Source organism: Ranitomeya imitator, chromosome 1 (genome assembly GCF_032444005.1).
Source record: "Ranitomeya imitator isolate aRanImi1 chromosome 1, aRanImi1.pri, whole genome shotgun sequence".
NCBI lineage: Eukaryota > Metazoa > Chordata > Amphibia > Anura > Dendrobatidae > Ranitomeya > Ranitomeya imitator.
In genome coordinates this window covers 307774114-307793142 of record NC_091282.1, presented here as the reverse complement: position 1 = coordinate 307793142, position 19029 = coordinate 307774114, and the positions used below count along the sequence as shown (strand labels likewise).

At 43.6% G+C, this 19029-nt stretch overlaps 1 protein-coding gene across 2 annotated transcripts in view; it reads right to left on the bottom strand.

The window, feature by feature from the left end:
• The window catches only part of CIT (citron rho-interacting serine/threonine kinase), a 254862-nt gene that overhangs the window by 81060 nt on the left and 154773 nt on the right, over positions 1 to 19029 (bottom strand). For both annotated transcript variants that reach the window (XM_069758420.1, XM_069758429.1), the window contains exons 17-22: positions 18585 to 18725; positions 18182 to 18307; positions 17366 to 17461; positions 12592 to 12708; positions 12041 to 12150; positions 11767 to 11941 (exon numbers count right to left, since the gene is read on the bottom strand). In XM_069758420.1, coding sequence (XP_069614521.1) covers positions 11767 to 11941; positions 12041 to 12150; positions 12592 to 12708; positions 17366 to 17461; positions 18182 to 18307; positions 18585 to 18725 — 765 coding nt within the window. The remainder of the gene's footprint in view (positions 1 to 11766; positions 11942 to 12040; positions 12151 to 12591; positions 12709 to 17365; positions 17462 to 18181; positions 18308 to 18584; positions 18726 to 19029) is intronic.

Here is a 19029-nt window from a genome sequence, read left to right as displayed (position 1 = left end):
CCGCTGTGGGTTTAGTCTGGAGCCTCTGGAAGTCCCTATTCCTTTGAAAGGAATTGACTTCTACACCTTTGGCTATGAATAAACCTCAGTACTGGACACACGTGACCATGCGTATGACTCCCGTTCATCAGGAGGTGATTCGCTTCCTGGTACTGTATAATTTACATGATGTCTTAGTGCTTGGTCTGCCATGGTTACAAACTCATAACCCAGTCTTGGACTGGAAAACGATGTCTGTGTTAAGCTGGGGATGTCAGGGGGTTCATGATGATGCACCTCCGATTTCTATCGCTTCATCTACTCCTTCTGAGGTTCCTGTATTTTTGTCTGATTATCGGGATGTTTTTGAGGAGCCTAAGCTCAATTCGCTTCCTCCTCACAGGGATTGCGATTGTGCTATAGATTTGATTCCTGGCAGTAAATTTCCAAAAGGTCGTTTGTTCAATCTGTCAGTGCCAGAGCATACTGCTATGCGGGATTATGTTAAGGAGTCCTTGGAAAAGGGACATATCCGTCCATCTTCATCTCCTTTGGGAGCAGGTTTTTTTTTCGTGGCCAAAAAAGATGGTTCCTTGAGGCCTTGTATAGATTACCGTCTTTTGAATAAGATTACGGTCAAATATCAGTATCCTTTGCCATTGTTGACTGATTTGTTCGCTCGCATTAAGGGGGCTAAATGGTTCACTAAGATTGATCTTCGGGGTGCGTATAATCTTGTGCGGATTAAGCAGGGTGATGAGTGGAAAACCGCATTTAATACGCCTGAGGGCCATTTTGAGTATTTGGTGATGCCTTTTGGACTTTCTAATGCTCCTTCTGTCTTCCAGTCCTTTATGCACGATATTTTCCGTGAATATCTGGATAAATTTATGATTGTGTATTTGGATGATGTTTTGGTTTTTTCTGATGACTGGGAGTCCCATGTTCAGCAGGTCAGGAAGGTGTTTCAGGTCCTGCGGGCCAATTCTTTGTTTGTAAAAGGTTCAAAGTGTCTCTTTGGAGTCCAGAAGATTTCTTTTTTGGGGTATATTTTTTCCCCTTCTACTATTGAGATGGATCCCGTCAAGGTTCAAGCTATTTGTGACTGGACGCAGCCTGTTGTGAATTCTGTGGCTGAGTTCACTTCTGTGGTCACAAGTGGTATTGCAGTCTCTGGGCTTCCTCCCTCAGGTGTTTTGGTGAGCTCGTTGGCTGCCTTGCTATTTAGCTCCACCTGAGTCTGTCTTCCTTGCTCCTTGTCAATGTTCCAGTGTTGGATCTGAGCTACTGCATCTTTCCTTGGGCCTGCTGCTCTGCTAGATAAGTGCTTCTAGTTTGTTTTCTGTTTTTTCTGTCCAGCTTGTTATTATCTTTTGCTGGAAGCTCTGAGAAGCAAAGGGGTGCACCGCCGTGCTGTTAGTTCGGCACGGTGGGTCTTTTTGCCCCTTTGCGTGGTTTTCGTTTTAGGGTTTTTTGTAGACTGCATAGTTCTCTTTGCTATCCTCGCTCTGTCTAGAATATCGGGCCTCACTTTGCTGAATCTATTTCATTCCTACGTTTGTCTTTTCATCTTGCTAACAGTCATTATATGTGGGGGGCTGCCTATTCCTTTGGGGTATTTCTCTGAGGTAAGTCAGGCTTGTATTTCTATCTTCAGGCTAGTCAGCTCCTCAGGCAGTGCCGAGTTGCATAGGTAGTGATAGGCGCAATCCACTGCTGCTTCCAGTTGTGTGAGGATAGATCAGGTACTGCAGTCTACAGAGATTCCACGTCTCAGAGCTCGTCCTATTGTTTTGGGTTATTGCCAGATCTCTGTATGTGCGCTGATTACTGCACGCTGTGTTGCCTGATTGCCAGCCATAACAGTACAAGGAGCCATTCAATGATTTCCAATAGAGGGAAAAAAGAAATCCTGACATCATTTTTTTTTCTTAGCTCTGTCTTCAGTCTTTTTTTTCCCCTAGACATTAGAGTGCTTCAGGACACAGCTGTGGACATGGATATTCAGGCTCTGTGCTCCTCAATGGATAATCTCGTTGTAAATGTACAAAAGATTCAAGATACTATTGATCAGAAATCGATGCTAGAACCAAGAATTCCGATTCCTGATTTGTTTTTTGGTGACAGAACTAAGTTTCTGAGCTTCAGAAATAATTGTAAGCTATTTTTGGCCTTGAAACCTCATTCTTCTGGTAATCCTATTCAACAGGTTTTGATTATTATTTCTTTTTTGCGCGGCGACCCACAGGACTGGGCGTTTTCTCTTGCACCAGGAGATTCTGCATTGAGTAATGTTGATGCATTTTTCCAGGCGCTGGGATTGCTTTACGATGAGCCTAATTCAGTGGATCAAGCTGAGAAAAATCTGCTGGCTTTATGCCAGGGTCAGGATGATGTAGAAGTATATTGTCTGAAATTTAGAAAATGGTCAGTACTCACTCTGTGGAATGAATCTGCACTAGCGGCTTTGTTCAGAAAGGGTCTCTCTGAAGCTCTTAAGGATGTAATGGTGGGATTTCCTATGCCTGCTGGTTTGAATGAGTCTATGTCCTTGGCCATTCAGATCGGTCGTCGCTTGCGCGAGCGTAAATCTGTGCACCATCTGGCGGTATTGTCTGAGAGTAAGCCTGAGCCTATGCAGTGCGACAGGACTATGACTAAAGTAGAACGGCACGAACACAGACGTCTGAACAGACTGTGTTTCTATTGTGGTGATTCTACTCATGCTATTTCTAATTGTCCTAAACGCACTAGGCGGTTCGATAGCTCTGCCGTTATTGGTACTGTACAGTCCAAATTCCTTTTGTCCATTACCTTAATGTGCTCTTTGTCATCATATTCTGTCATGGCGTTTGTGGATTCAGGCGCTGCCCTGAATCTGATGGATTTGGATTATGCTAAACGTTGTGGATTTTTCTTGGAGCCTTTGCGGTGTCCTATTCCGTTGAGAGGAATTGATGCTACACCTCTGGCCAAGAATAAGCCTCAGTACTGGGCCCAGCTGACCATGTGCATGGCTCCTGCACATCAGGAAGTTATTCGCTTTTTGGTACTGCATAATTTGCATGATGTGGTCGTGTTGGGGTTGCCATGGCTACAAACCCATAATCCAATATTGGATTGGAACTCTATGTCGGTAACCAGCTGGGGTTGTCAGGGAGTACATGGTGATGTTCCATTTTTGTCTATTTCGTCATCCATTCCTTCTGACATCCCAGAGTTCTTGTCGGACTTTCAGGATGTATTTGAAGAGTCCAAGTCTGATGCCCTTCCTCCGCATAGGAATTGTGATTGTGCTATCGATTTGATTCCTGGTAGTAAATTCCCTAAGGGTCGTTTATTTAATTTGTCCGTACCTGAACACACCGCTATGCGCAGTTATGTGAAGGAGTCCCTGGAGAAGGGACATATTCGCCCATCGTCGTCACCATTGGGAGCAGGGTTCTTTTTTGTAGCCAAGAAGGATGGTTCGCTAAGACCGTGTATTGATTACCGCCTTCTTAATAAGATCACTGTTAAGTTTCAGTATCCCTTGCCATTGATTTCTGACTTGTTTGCTCGGATTAAGGGGGCTAGTTGGTTTACTAAGATTGATCTTCGTGGTGCGTATAATCTGGTGAGAATCAGGCAGGGAGATGAATGGAAAACGGCATTTAATACGCCCGAGGGTCATTTTGAGTATCTGGTGATGCCGTTCGGACTTGCCAATGCTCCATCTGTTTTTCAGTCTTTTATGCATGACATTTTCCGTGAGTATCTGGATAAATTCTTGATTGTTTACTTGGATGACATTTTGATCTTCTCAGATGATTGGGAGTCTCATGTGAAGCAAGTCAGAATGGTTTTCCAGGTACTGCGTGCTAATTCCTTGTTCGTGAAGGGATCAAAGTGTCTCTTCGGTGTGCAGAAAGTTTCATTTTTGGGGTTCATCTTTTCCCCTTCTACTATCGAGATGGATCCGGTTAAGGTTCAGGCCATCCAGGATTGGACTCAGCCGACATCTCTAAAGAGTTTGCAGAAATTCCTGGGCTTTGCTAATTTTTATCGTCGCTTCATCTGTAATTTTTCTAGCATTGCCAGACCATTGACCGATTTGACCAAGAAGGGTGCTGATTTGGTTAATTGGTCTTCTGCTGCCGTGGAAGCTTTTCAGGAGTTGAAGCGTCGTTTTTGCTGTGCCCCTGTGTTGTGTCAACCTGATGTTTCTCTTCCGTTCCAGGTCGAGGTTGATGCTTCTGAGATTGGTGCAGGGGCGGTTTTGTCACAGAGAGGTTCTGGTTGCTCAGTGTTCAAACCATGTGCTTTCTTTTCCAGGAAATTTTCTGCTGCTGAGCGTAATTATGATGTGGGCAACCGAGAGTTGCTGGCCATGAAGTGGGCATTCGAGGAGTGGCGTCATTGGCTTGAGGGTGCTAAGCATCGCGTGGTGGTTTTGACTGATCATAAGAACCTTACTTATCTTGAGTCTGCCAAGCGCTTGAATCCTAGACAGGCCCGTTGGTCGTTATTTTTTGCTCGTTTTGATTTTGTGATTTCATACCTTCCGGGCTCTAAAAATGTGAAGGCGGATGCTCTGTCTAGGAGTTTTGTGCCCGACTCTCCGGGGTTATCTGAGCCGGCGAGTATCCTCAAGGAAGGAGTCATTGTGTCTGCCATCTCCCCTGATTTGCGGAGAGTGTTGCAGAAATTTCAGGCTAATAAACCTGATCGTTGTCCGGCCGAGAAACTGTTCGTCCCTGATAGGTGGACTAGTAAAGTTATCTCTGAACTTCATTGTTCGGTGCTGGCCGGTCATCCAGGAATCTTTGGTACCAGGGAGTTGGTTGCTAGATCCTTCTGGTGGCCATCTCTGTCACGGGATGTGCGTGCTTTTGTGCAGTCCTGTGGAATTTGTGCTAGGGCTAAGCCCTGCTGTTCACGTGCCAGTGGGTTGCTTTTGCCCTTGCCGGTCCCGAAGAGGCCTTGGACACATATTTCGATGGATTTCATTTCTGACCTTCCCGTTTCTCAAAAGATGTCTGTCATTTGGGTGGTCTGTGATCGCTTTTCTAAAATGGTCCATCTGGTGCCCTTGGTTAAATTGCCTTCCTCCTCTGATTTGGTGCCTTTGTTCTTCCAGCATGTGGTTCGTTTACATGGCATTCCTGAGAATATTGTTTCTGACAGAGGTTCCCAGTTTGTCTCGAGGTTCTGGCGAGCCTTTTGTGGTAGGATGGGCATTGACCTATCTTTTTCCTCGGCCTTCCATCCTCAGACTAATGGCCAGACCGAACGAACCAATCAGACCTTGGAAACATATCTGAGATGTTTTGTTTCCGCTGACCAGGATGATTGGGTGTCATTTTTGCCGTTGGCTGAGTTCGCCCTTAATAATCGGGCCAGCTCGGCTACCTTGGTCTCTCCATTTTTCTGCAATTCTGGGTTCCATCCTCGTTTCTCTTCAGGACAGGTTGAGTCTTCGGACTGTCCTGGTGTGGATTATGTGGTGGACAGGTTGCAGCAGATCTGGACTCAGGTAGTGGACAATTTGACCTTGTCCCAGGAGAAGGCTCAGCTTTTCGCTAATCGCAGACGCCGTGTGGGACCCCGACTTCGTGTTGGGGATCTGGTTTGGTTATCTTCTCGTCATATACCTATGAAGGTTTCCTCTCCTAAATTTAAACCTCGTTTTATTGGTCCGTATAGGATTTCTGAGATTCTCAATCCGGTGTCTTTTCGTCTGACCCTCCCAGACTCCTTTTCCATACATAATGTATTCCATAGGTCGTTGTTGAGGAGATACGTGGCACCTATGGTTCCATCTGTGGAGCCTCCTGCCCCTGTTTTGGTGGAGGGGGAATTGGAGTATATTGTGGAGAAGATTTTGGATTCTCGTGTCTCTAGACGGAAACTCCAGTATCTGGTCAAATGGAAGGGTTATGCTCAGGAAGATAATTCCTGGGTTTTTGCCTCTGATGTCCATGCCCCAGATCTTGTTCGTGCCTTTCATGTGGCTCATCCTGGTCGGCCTGGGGGTTCTGGTGAGGGTTCGGTGACCCCTCCTCAAGGGGGGGGTACTGTTGTGAATTCTGTGGCTGAGTTCACTTCTGTGGTCACAAGTGGTATTGCAGTCTCTGGGCTTCCTCCCTCAGGTGTTTTGGTGAGCTCGTTGGCTGCCTTGCTATTTAGCTCCACCTGAGTCTGTCTTCCTTGCTCCTTGTCAATGTTCCAGTGTTGGATCTGAGCTACTGCATCTTTCCTTGGGCCTGCTGCTCTGCTAGATAAGTGCTTCTAGTTTGTTTTCTGTTTTTTCTGTCCAGCTTGTTATTATCTTTTGCTGGAAGCTCTGAGAAGCAAAGGGGTGCACCGCCGTGCTGTTAGTTCGGCACGGTGGGTCTTTTTGCCCTTTTGCGTGGTTTTCGTTTTAGGGTTTTTTGTAGACTGCATAGTTCTCTTTGCTATCCTCGCTCTGTCTAGAATATCGGGCCTCACTTTGCTGAATCTATTTCATTCCTACGTTTGTCTTTTCATCTTGCTAACAGTCATTATATGTGGGGGGCTGCCTATTCCTTTGGGGTATTTCTCTGAGGTAAGTCAGGCTTGTATTTCTATCTTCAGGCTAGTCAGCTCCTCAGGCAGTGCCGAGTTGCATAGGTAGTGATAGGCGCAATCCACTGCTGCTTCCAGTTGTGTGAGGATAGATCAGGTACTGCAGTCTACAGAGATTCCACGTCTCAGAGCTCGTCCTATTGTTTTGGGTTATTGCCAGATCTCTGTATGTGCGCTGATTACTGCACGCTGTGTTGCCTGATTGCCAGCCATAACAGCAGCCTACATCTCTTAAGAGTCTGCAGAAGTTCTTGGGCTTTGCTAATTTTTATCGTCGTTTCATAACTAATTTTTCTAGTGTTGTTAAGCCTTTGACGGTTCTGACTAAGAAGGGTGCTGATGTTGCTGATTGGTCTCCTGCGGCTGTGGAGGCCTTTTAGGAACTTAAGCGCCGGTTTTCTTCTGCTCCTGTGTTGCGTCAGCCAGATGTTTCGCTTCCTTTTCAGGTTGAGGTTGATGCTTCTGAGATTGGAGCGGGGGCGGTTTTGTCACAGAGAAGCTCCGATTGCTCGGTGATAAAGCCATGTGCGTTCTTTTCTAGAAAGTTTTCGCCCACTGAGCGGAATTATGATGTTGGTAATCGGGAGCTTTTGGCCATGAAGTGGGCATTTGAGGAGTGGCGTCATTGGCTTGAGGGTGCTAGACATCGTGTGGTGGTCTTGACTGATCACAAAAATCTGATTTACCTTGAGTCTGCCAAGCGTCTGAATCCTAGACAGGCTCGTTGGTCACTGTTTTTCTCCCGTTTTAATTTTGTGGTTTCATATCTGCCGGGTTCAAAGAATGTGAAGGCGGATGCTCTCTCTAGGAGTTTTGTGCCTGATTCCCCTGGAAATTCTGAGCCCACTGGTATCCTTAGGGATGGGGTGCTTTTGTCGGCTGTCTCCCCAGACTTGCGACGTGCTTTGCAGGAGTTTCAGGCGGATAAACCTGATCGTTGTCCGCCTGAAAGACTGTTTGTTCCGGATAATTGGACCAGTAGAGTCATCTCCGAGGTCCATTCTTCTGCGTTGGCAGGTCATCCTGGAATATTTGGTACTAGAGACTTGGTGGCCAGGTCTTTTTGGTGGCCTTCCTTGTCGAGGGATGTGCGTTCTTTTGTGCAGTCTTGTGAAGTTTGCGCTCGGGCTAAGCCTTGCTGTTCTCGGGCCAGTGGATTGCTGTCACCTTTGCCTATCCCGAAGAGGCCTTGGACGCACATTTCCATGGATTTTATTTCGGATCTCCCTGTCTCTCAAAAAATGTCCGTCATCTGGGTTGTGTGTGACCGCTTTTCTAAGATGGTTCATCTGGTCCCCTTGCCTAAGTTGCCTTCCTCCTCTGAGTTGGTCCCTCTGTTTTTTCAGAATGTGGTTCGTTTGCATGGGATTCCGGAGAACATTGTTTCTGACAGGGGATCCCAGTTTGTGTCTAGATTTTGGCGGACGTTCTGTGCTAAGATGGGCATTGATTTGTCCTTTTCGTCTGCATTCCATCCTCAGACGAATGGCCAGACGGAACGAACTAATCAGACCTTGGAAACTTATTTAAGGTGTTTTGTTTCTGCTGATCAAGATGACTGGGTTACCTTTTTGCCGCTTGCCGAATTTGCCCTTAATAATCGGGCTAGTTCTGCTACCTTGGTTTCTCCTTTCTTTTGTAATTCGGGGTTTCATCCTCGTTTTTCCTCTGGTCAGGTGGAGCCTTCTGATTGTCCTGGAGTGGACATGGTGGTGGATAGGTTGCATCAGATTTGGAGTCATGTGGTGGACAATTTGAGGTTGTCCCAGGAGAGGGCTCAGCAGTTTGCTAATCGCCGTCGCCGCGTGGGTCCTCGACTTCGTGTTGGGGACTTGGTGTGGTTGTCTTCTCGTTTTGTTCCTATGAAGGTCTCTTCTCCTAAGTTCAAGCCTCGGTTTATCGGTCCCTATAGGATCTTGAAAATTCTTAACCCTGTGTCGTTTCGTTTGGATCTCCCGGCATCGTTTGCTATTCATAATGTGTTCCATCGGTCGTTGTTGCGGAAGTATGAGGTACCTGTTGTTCCTTCGCTTGAGCCTCCTGCTCCGGTGCTGGTGGAGGGAGAATTGGAGTATGTTGTGGAGAAGATCTTGGATTCTCGTGTTTCCAGACGGAAACTTCAGTATTTGGTCAAGTGGAAGGGTTATGGTCAGGAGGATAATTCTTGGGTGGTTGCCTCTGATGTTCATGCTGCTGATTTGGTCCGTGCATTTCATAGGGCTCATCCTGGTCGCCCTGGTGGTTCTCGTGAGGGTTCGGTGACCCCTCCTCAAGGGGGGGGTACTGTTGTGGATTCTGTTTTTGGGCTCCCTCTGGTGGTTACAGATGGTACTGGGTGACTTGTGTTCTCTGCGGTCTCTGGTGTCCACCTGTTCTATCAGGATATGGGAGTTTCCTATTTAACCTGGCTTTCTTGTCATTTCCTCGCCGGCGATCAATGTAATCAGTGTGTCTTGTTACCTCTGCTTTCCGCTTCTGTAATCATCAGGACAAGCTAAGTTTTTGATTTTCCTGTTCCACGTTTTGCTTTATTTTTGTTTTAGTCCAGCTTGCAGTTATGTGATTCCTTGTTGCTGGTTGCTCTAGTGGGCTGATATTACTCCTCATGTTCCATGAGTTGGCACATGAGTTCAGGTAATTTCAGGATGGTTTTTTGTAGGGTTTTTCGCTGACCGCGCAGTTCACTTTTGTATCCTCTGCTATCTAGTTTTAGCGGGCCTCATTTTGCTGAATCTGTTTTCATTACTACGTATGTGCTTTCCTCTCATTTCACCGTCATTACCTGTGGGGGGCTGCTATTTCTGTGGGGTGTTTCTCTGGAGGCAAGAGAGGTCTTTGTTTCTTCTAATAGGGGAAGCTAGTCCTTCGGCTGGCGCGAGACGTCTAGAATCATCGTAGGCACGTTCCCCGGCTACTGCTAGTGTTGTGAATTAGGTTCAGGATCGCAGTCAGCTCAGTTTCCATCACCCTAGAGCTTGTTCTGTTTTTTGTGTGCTTGTCCTTTTGTGATCCCCTGCCATTGGGATCATGACAAAATACTCACCACCTTCATCTGTATATCTTCTTCCGGAAAGACTTGAGGAAAATGAGAAATATACCTTATTATTCCGGAATGCAAAAAAAAGACGTCCAGAACTTGCTGGTGGACGTTCTCATCTTCTCCTACCGACAGGCTCTGGTGGGCGAGTGGGTGGGGGACGGAGCTAGGACCGGACTTCTGAGCACGCTTGTGTGCTAGGATCATGGTCATGCTGTCGGATCTATGAGAATATCGGGTGGCAGTACATGCCGTACTCATAGTCCATAATGTGTGACTGTTCACCCTGTATCCCTATGGAAAACCTGAAAAGAAACGATGCACATTGAGGTAGATAAGGGTCTAATGAAAGACCCGTGTCCACCTCCTACTGACACTAAGCTAAACTGAATATCCTACTTCCTGTCGGTGGGGTGTACACTGCAGAGGAGGTGCTAACTTGTTTATTTGCATAGTGTGAGCCTCCTAGTGGCAGCAGCATACACCGATGGTTCCTGTGTCCCCCAATGAGAGGCGATAGGGAAATCATGGTCTTGTATAACAGGCTGGTCTTCAAAGGAGCACCGTTATAGCAGGGGTGTTCAATGGAGCCCTGGCTGGCATTGGAACGGATTGGCAACTCACAAACGAGTTGCGGGGGAGTCTGATGGGCTTGTGGAAAATCGCACTCCCCAGTTTGTCTGCACTAGATGCGCCTATCCGATATTGAGGTTGCATCTGCCGGCAATGATTCATACTCAGCTACTGGGCTCAATTCAAAGAATGGAACCTGATGCTTGATGTACATGTAAATCATATTTCGGGAAGTGGTTAAGGGCAGTATATAATAATAACAAATCTGCTCAATTATTTTATCAAATGGAGTGTCAAATTATTGTGCCATCTGTATAATATTCACTAAAGCTGGTCATACACAAGGTACCTGCTGGCCGAGAGTTTGTTTGGCAGACAGCTATCGTGCGTAACACTCATGTACTGTATATACGTGCTCAGCTCAGCTGACCATGCATGTATTTTCAATGGAGAGAGAAGTGAAAGCCAAGGACAAGTGGCTTATCTCCTCTAAAAACAAAAGGATCAGTCATTGAAATACCACGTGCCCAATGCTTCTCTCCCCTGACATCTTTTGTAGGAGGAGAGTCGGGAGGCCGCTATACACATCAGATGCGAGAGAGATGGTGTATGTTACCTCATGAATACGGGGGACTCATAACTGTGAATTTGCATTAGTCTCTCTTAGCTAGTGTCCAAAGGCACAATAATATTTTAAGCACTTTCATATAAACAAAACAGCTGCAGCTTGGATAAACCAAGCTGTTGCACAACTCTCAGGGTAAATAGTAGATAGCAGCCGGAAGAGTATAACCCAATAGAATTAAAACATAACTTTTACTAACACTGTTTAAAACATGGACAAAAAATACACAACACAAACACAAAAAAAAGGAAGGTGCTCACGCCTTGGGAGGCGTTGACTACATCTACACATGGTGGGGGGTGTCCGTAGTAGGGTTCATTTGGGCCTGTCCTTGTGAGGACAGGAGTTATTGCTGGGGCACGACAGGGGTTTAGTGATAAGGTCCCCGTCCCCTCTGTCTGATCCTACAACTAATGGACCCTCCCTGGGACCCTCTACTATTGGCATGGGTACCCTCATCCACAATTGGTGGGACCAAACCAATTTTTTATTAGAGCACAGTTTTCGGCGTGAGCACCTTCCTTTTTTTTGTGTTTGTGTTGTGTATTTTTTGTCCATGTTTTAAACAGTGTTAGTAAAAGTTATGTTTTAATTCTATTGGGTTATACTCTTCCGGCTGCTATCCACTTTCATATAAAGGATCAGCTCAGCAACTATGTCTTGATGCTATGCTGCCAGCATGCAGGCTGCGGATACTCGTGACAGAAAACAAACTCAGAAAACGGAATCAGATCACTCAACTAAATTCCAATAATGTGTAATGTATAAATGCTGTATATACAATACAATTCACTATTCCTATTCAACAATGGTAACGCTAAAAAGCTAAATTACAAAGGATCGCACTGTTTACCGGAAAAAAAGAAACCTCTATTAGAAAGCTGGTGACAACCTGCTAAAACCATTAAACTGAGATTTCCATTTAACCACAAGACATAAGTTCCTTCCGCAATATTTGCTTTACCTCTCGTAATCTTGTCTCTAATTCCAGGAGCCGGTTCTTATCAGTGTGGTCCTGGTTATTAATTCGCTCTAACTGTTCTTCAAGCTTCTGATTCTGGGCCTCTATTTTTCCCGCCTGAGTCTCTAGGTAAAATTTTTGCTGTCTTAGTTCCGATATCATCTCCTCTTGGGCTTTCCTAAGAACAGAAATAATTATGCAATTTGGGAAATACAACAAAACATTTTAAGAATTGAACAAGCAATATGCTTTTGTGTCTTTTATATCGGATACTCACATATTCCTCTGCGTGAATAAGCTGCTATTTGCTGCTAGTTTATTGGCTTCAGAAAGTTCTGCTAATCTTTGTTCTAAAGACTTGATCTTTGACTCCAAAGCATTGATCATCTGCAAGATATATCGCATCATAAATTACCCTTTTAGCATTAGCTGAATGGTTTCTTGGGAAAAAAAAAAGCCATTTAAAACTATGTGCAGACGGTGGCTTTTTCTGGAAGATTCCGCATGCCACAAAAGTGTTCCAAACAACGCAATTGCTGTGTTCCGTCTTACGTCAGTTCAGAAATCCTTGAGTGGTTAAAAGAAGCGATATGCTCATTCTTCAGGCCACTTACACCGATGGCGGAGCCACTGCAAGTACAACAGCATAGCTGGCTAAGGAAAACAACAGCTGGTGGTTTTATGAAGCGGCTTTTCCTAGCAAAACTCAGTGGTGGAACTGGCTTCTAAAAGACACCGTGTGCACATAGCTTAACTCCTACATTTAGCTTTTTTTTTTAAAATATTTTAACATAAGTAGAACCAAAAAATGTTTTTTTTAGCACATACTGCTTTCTGTTCACTTAGGATTCTGTTCTTCTCGCACACTTCTTCCTCATTTTTGAGGCGCAGCTGCTCCAGAGATTCATTTTCCTCCAAATCCCTCTTAATTTGTGCTTCAAGACTCTATGAATTTAGAAAGAAAAAACATAAAGGTGGCTAATAATAAGTATAAAACTAAATAAAGCTGTCAATAAAGGTATATTGGTAAGCTCTTTTAACCCCTTCACCCCGTTTTCACCTTCCTGACCAAGCCAATTTTCAATTCTGACCACTGTCATTTTACGAGGTAAAAACTCTGGAATCCTTCAACCGATCCCACTGATTCTGAGAATGTTCTGTCATGACATTCTGTACTTTATGATAGTGGTAACATTTGTGTTATATGACATACGCTTATTCGTGGAAAAAAAAATCAGAAATTTGGCAATTTTTAAACTTAATTTTTATGCTCTTAAGTCAGAGTCAGCTCACACAAAATAGTTAATAAATAACGTTTTCCAAAAGTCTACTTTACATTAGCACAATTTTTGAAACAATTTTGTTTGTTAGGAAGTTAGAAGGTTTGATCATTGATTTCTCAGTTCTGCAACAAAATTTTCTAAACCTTTTTTTTTTTTTTTTTTAGGGACCACATCACATTTACAGTGATTTTAGGCCTATTTTTTTTCTTTCACAAAGGTAACAGGAGAAAAAGGACCCCAAAATTTGTTGTGCAATTTCTCCTGAGCACACAAATACCACATATGTGAAGGAAAACCACTGTTTGGGCACACGGCAGAGCTAGGAAGTGAAGGAGCGCCATTTTACTTTTTGAATGTAAAATTTACAGTCACAATTAACGGACCCCATGACGTGTTTGGAGAGCCTCTGATGTGCCTAAACAGTGGAAGACCCACACACGTAATTTCCATTTTGGAAACTAGACCCCCTCAGGAAACTTATCGAGATGTATAGAGAGCACTTTGAAACCACAGGTGTTTCACAGAAGTTTATAATGTTGAGCTGTGAAAATGAGAAAAATCACATTTTACCCAGAAAAATATTTTTTAGCTACAAATTTTGCATTTTCACAAGGGTAATGGGAGAGAACAGACTCCAAAATTTGTTGTGAAATTTCTCCTGAGAACATAGATACCCCCATATGTGGTCGAAAATTACTTTTGAGGCACAGAGAAAAGGGAAGTAGCGCCATATTACAGTTCATATTTTGCTGGACTGGTTTTAGAGTGCCATATCACATTGGAAGAGCCCCTAAGGTGCCAGAACAGCAGAACCCCGCATAAGTGACCCCATTTTAAAAACTACACCTCTCAATGAATTCATCTAGGGGTTCAGGGATCATATTGAGACCATATGTGTGTCACAGAATATTATACCATTGGGCAGTGAAGAAAAAATGATTACATTTTTACCACCAAGATTTGTTAGCTCCAGATTTTACATTTTAATACTGGAAAATCTAATATATAAAGCTGAATGTGTGTGTGTATGTGTGTGTGTGTGTGTGTGTATGTCCGGGATTGGCATCTGCACAGTCGCAGCTACAGCCACAAAATTTTGCACAGTCACACATCTGGACCCCGAGAGCGTCATAGGCTATGTTGTGAGGTGAAATGTTAACCCCGCGCTTTCCAATTCACCAAACAATTTTGCCCCTATCTACATAATGGGAAAAAATGAAAGGAAAAGTGTAGGAGGCAAATTGACAGCTGCCAGATGTGAACAAGGGGGACTTAAAGAATGAGAGCGATGGCGCCAAAGAGTATATACCGTACAGTTGCTAAAGTGGGGCCCCGACATGGGATACTCACCACACACGGGGATATGAACACACACAAAATGCGCCACACACTACCACGTGCTTGAACACATATTACCCTCAGCACACATTTCACCACAAATACACCAACCTCGCCACATAAAAGTCGAAACACAAAAGTCGCCACTCAAAACTCGCCACGCGCAGAACTCGCCACATGCAAAAACTAGGCTCTTGCAAAACTCGCCACAAGTGCAAAACTCACCTCATGGAAAACTCGCCACACGCAAAACTTGCACACGCGGAAAAATTGCCACATGCACAAAAGTTGCAACACATGCAAAAGTTGCCTCACACAAAACTTGCACATACTCAAAAGGCACCACACATAAAACTCGCCACGCGCAAAACTCGCCATGCGCAAAACTTGCTGCACACAACTTGCTACACTAACCTGTCACATGCAACTCGACACACAAAAAGTTGCTACACGCATGTCGCCACACAAAACTCATCTCACAAAAGTCGCTACATGCATGTCGCCACACGCAACTCAACACACACAACTTGACAAACGAAACTCGCCCTAAAACACACACAAGTCTGGTATTATCCTTCAAAAATAAGAATCTGATTAATAAGCAGACAAACTACAACAAATGTACCATATAGGAAATACGGCAGCTGTCAGTCACATGACCTGTCTATTATGTGTATGTGTGAGCTAATATATACTGCCAGGGGGAGGGCTTCCTGTTGGCTGGGGATTTATCAGGCTGCCAATTTAGCTTACAAATACTGAGGTAAAAATACTGAGCAAATAACGTGTGGACGAGGTCTAATACAGGAGGAGATGACACACAGGTATATACTATATACAGGGGAGATGACACACAGATATATACTATATACAGGAGAGATGACACACAGGTATATACTATATAGAGGAGGAGATGACATACAGGTACATATATATACAGGAGGAGATGACATACAGGTATATACTATATACAGGAGGAGATGAAACACAGGTATATACTATATACAGGAGCAGATGACCTACAGGTATATACTATATACAGGAGGATATGACATACAGGTATATTCTATATATAGAAGATGACATGCAGGTATATACTATATACAGGAGGAGATGACAAACAGATATATACTATATACAGGGGAGATGACACACAGGTATATACTATATACACGAGGAGATGACATTCAGGTATATACTATATACAGGGGAGATGACACACAGCAGGTATATACTATATACAGGGGAGATGACATGCAGGTATATACTATATACAGGAGATGACATACAGATGTATACTATATATAAGGGAGATGACAAACATGTATATACTGAGGTGATGAGGTGAAAATGAGAGGTGTGAGGTGAAAATGAAAAGGTGTGAGTGCAAAATGAGAGGAGTGAGGAAAAATAGTGGAGTGATCAGAAAATGACAGATGTGAGGTTGAAATGACAAGTGTTAGGGGGGAATGAGAGGAGTGAGGGAGAAAATGAGAGGTGTGAGGGAGAAAATGAGAGATGTGAGGGGGAAAATGAAAGATATTTACTATGCCCAGGCAACGCCGGGCTCTTCAGCTAGTGGGTAATAAATGGCATCAAAATATGTCCCACAATTTCTGCTGAATGTAGAAATACCCCATGTGTGGCTATACAGTACTGCTTAGCCATATGGAGTGACTCGTGAGGGATGGAGCGCTATTTGCCTCCTGGAGCGCAGATTATCCTAGAATAGTTTGTGGACTCCATGTACAGAGCCCCTAAGTGCTAAAAAAGCAGAATCCCCCCTCGAGTTACCTCATTTGGGAAATTATACCCCTTTGGGAATTTATCTACAGGTGTAATGACAACTTTGACTCCATGGGTGTTTTCCAGAAACAAGCAGTAGTAAATGATTCCAAGTGAAAATTGCAAACTGCCATTGTAGTGACCAGTACGCTGTAGTGACCATTACATTATGCCCAGCTCATGCTTCTTGAGACATGCACCAGTAAATTAGGCGAGCTCTCATCGCTGCAGAAATGCCAAAAATGTGGGCACTAAATGATGTTTATGCACACTGGGGCTCAGAATGGAGGGGGACATTTGGATTTGGGATTGCCGAATTTGCTGAATTTCTTTTGCGGGATGAAGAGCCATTTCGCTTTTCCAGAGCCTTTGTACTACCAATAACGTTGAAGTCCCCTATATTTCTGCTAACAGATGATGGATTTGAGTGTGGAATTGCTTTTTTGTGGATTGAGTTGAAACTTTTATTGGGTATATTTAACATAACATTTAGGATCACATTTATCCGGCGCTCTACGCTGACCAGTTACTTTGGGGTTTCCATCTAAATATGCGAGTGACATGACAGAGGAAACCCCCCATGGATCCATTCATTATGAGGCAGATCCCACAATGTTGTCCATATACGGTACATTTCGGGAAGGGGTTAAGGGATGGTGCCTCAAACAAAGTACATTTTAATTAATAAACCTTAGAATAAAATTATTTTCCACAACTGGATGAGTTAAAAAATGTTCCTGTGCTGAGATAATCTTATACATGTGCTCCTGCTGTGTACTGTGTAATGGCCGTGTCTGACCGTGCAGGGACATGGTCTGATCATACCACAGCTCCTGGGCAGGGAAGGAGGAAGAGGAGTATAAAGATAGGACAGCAGGGGATCACAGCTGCTTCTTTCTGTGAGAAAAAACATTTCCTCACCTGTATAAAACATGTTTTACCTCAGAAAGAATCAGCTGCCATCCCATCCCCTGCTGTCCTGTTAGTATATTGTCTTTTGCTTCCTCCCCTGCCCAGGAGCTGTGGTATGATCAGACCATGTTCCTGCTTTGTCAGACACGGCCATTACACAGTACACAGCAGGGGCACATGTATTTTTTTAAACACATCCAATTGTGGTTAACTATGAATAAGTTATCAAAGTTCTACAAACACAAATATTGTGAGGGCAAAAAGTTGTAAAAAGATTTATTTACTCGGACTTTCTCCTCATACACTTGCTCGTTTTGCTTCAGATGGACATCCAAATGCTGGGCTCCCATTTGAGCCTCTCGGTATTTTTCTTCAAGTTCCTAGGCAAGAATACATACACAAACGGATCAAACAAAATCTACAAAATAAATAAAAATGCATACACTAAGGCTATGTGCACACGTTGCGGATTCCATTGCGGAATTTTCCGCAGCGGATTTGCAAAATCTGCAGTGAAAACCCGCTGCGGTTTTTACTGCGGATTTAACGCGGTTTTTAATGCGGATTCTGCTGCGGTTTTCCATCTGCAGTTTTCTATTGGAACAGATGGAAAACCACTGCGGATTCCGCACAAAGAATTGACATGCTGCGGAAAATAAACTGCTGTGTTTCTTTCCGCAGCATGTGCACAGCGGTTTATGTTTTCCATAGGTTAACATGGTACTGTACACCACATGGAAAACTGCTGCGGATCCGCAGCATCAAAAACGCTGCGGATCCGCTGTAAAAACCACAACGTGTGCACATAGCCTAAAGCTGGCCAGTCACAGACTGAGATTACAACTGGTGAACATAGTAGGTTCTAGGACTTATGATGGATGAACAATCTTTCTGGGAATGTTTTGGGAATGTTTTTTTTATGGAAAGAACTTTCATGTACAAGCGACTATAAGAAGGAGATTTTAAACATGGCCAACATATCGTCCGTTGGATATAATGTTTTATATTGATACATTTCTGTTAGTGATCAATCACTCTGGTTGAAATTATCTATCAACTGTGCACCAATGTTTATGGCTACCTTAAGGCTCTGACTATACCATTATTTTATCAGCCATCTGTTGAATTTGTTGAGATTTGGTCTGAATGTCTTCCTTTAACTTGTTTTCTCTTCGCTCAACGTTCTCCAGTCTTCTAACCTGGTTTTCCAAGGAATGACGTCTCTCCTAAAATCCAAACACAATTACAAGTTGGGAAGCAGATCTTGCACATAAACAATGTCCCTAAAATTGCAAATAAAAATGGTATATATTATAATAATTATTAGCCAATAACAGTGCAATGTGTAATATTTGAAAGTGTATTTCTTAGATTTACATTTATGGCATATTCTATAGATCCTGAAGGCTATGCTTTCAAATAAAAGACCATAGAAGATGTCCATGTTCTTTAACAAACATGAGAAAGAGAAAGTAAAACTAAATCAATGGACAAAGGACCCACCTCAGCCTCAAACAATTTTTGCTTTATGCCATCATTCGAATCCTCGCGATTTTTAAGCTTCTCCAGCTCCTTCTCTGCTCGCTCTTTAGCCTGTCGAATGTTTTGGAGTAGTTCAGTAGCTTCAGAACTGGCCTTTACTGCCTGAGGACAGAGAAGATATAGACAACTACACAACATTTCATGCCTTTGAACGTGCGCAAAACCCACTGTGCAATATGGTCTCTGGTCCTGCTGTTGAAAAAGAGGCAAAAACTATTGATTAGAAGCCAATGCGAAGATTAAATAATACTTTTCTCCTTATTATACAAGTGTAGTGCCATTTGAACACAGGCATTCAATACGAAGTAACACCTGGACACAAAAACCTTAGGGGTATTTTTTTTTTGTTTTGTTTTTTTTAAATTACTTGCTTAACCTTATATTTGCTCAATAACATGGTATGATC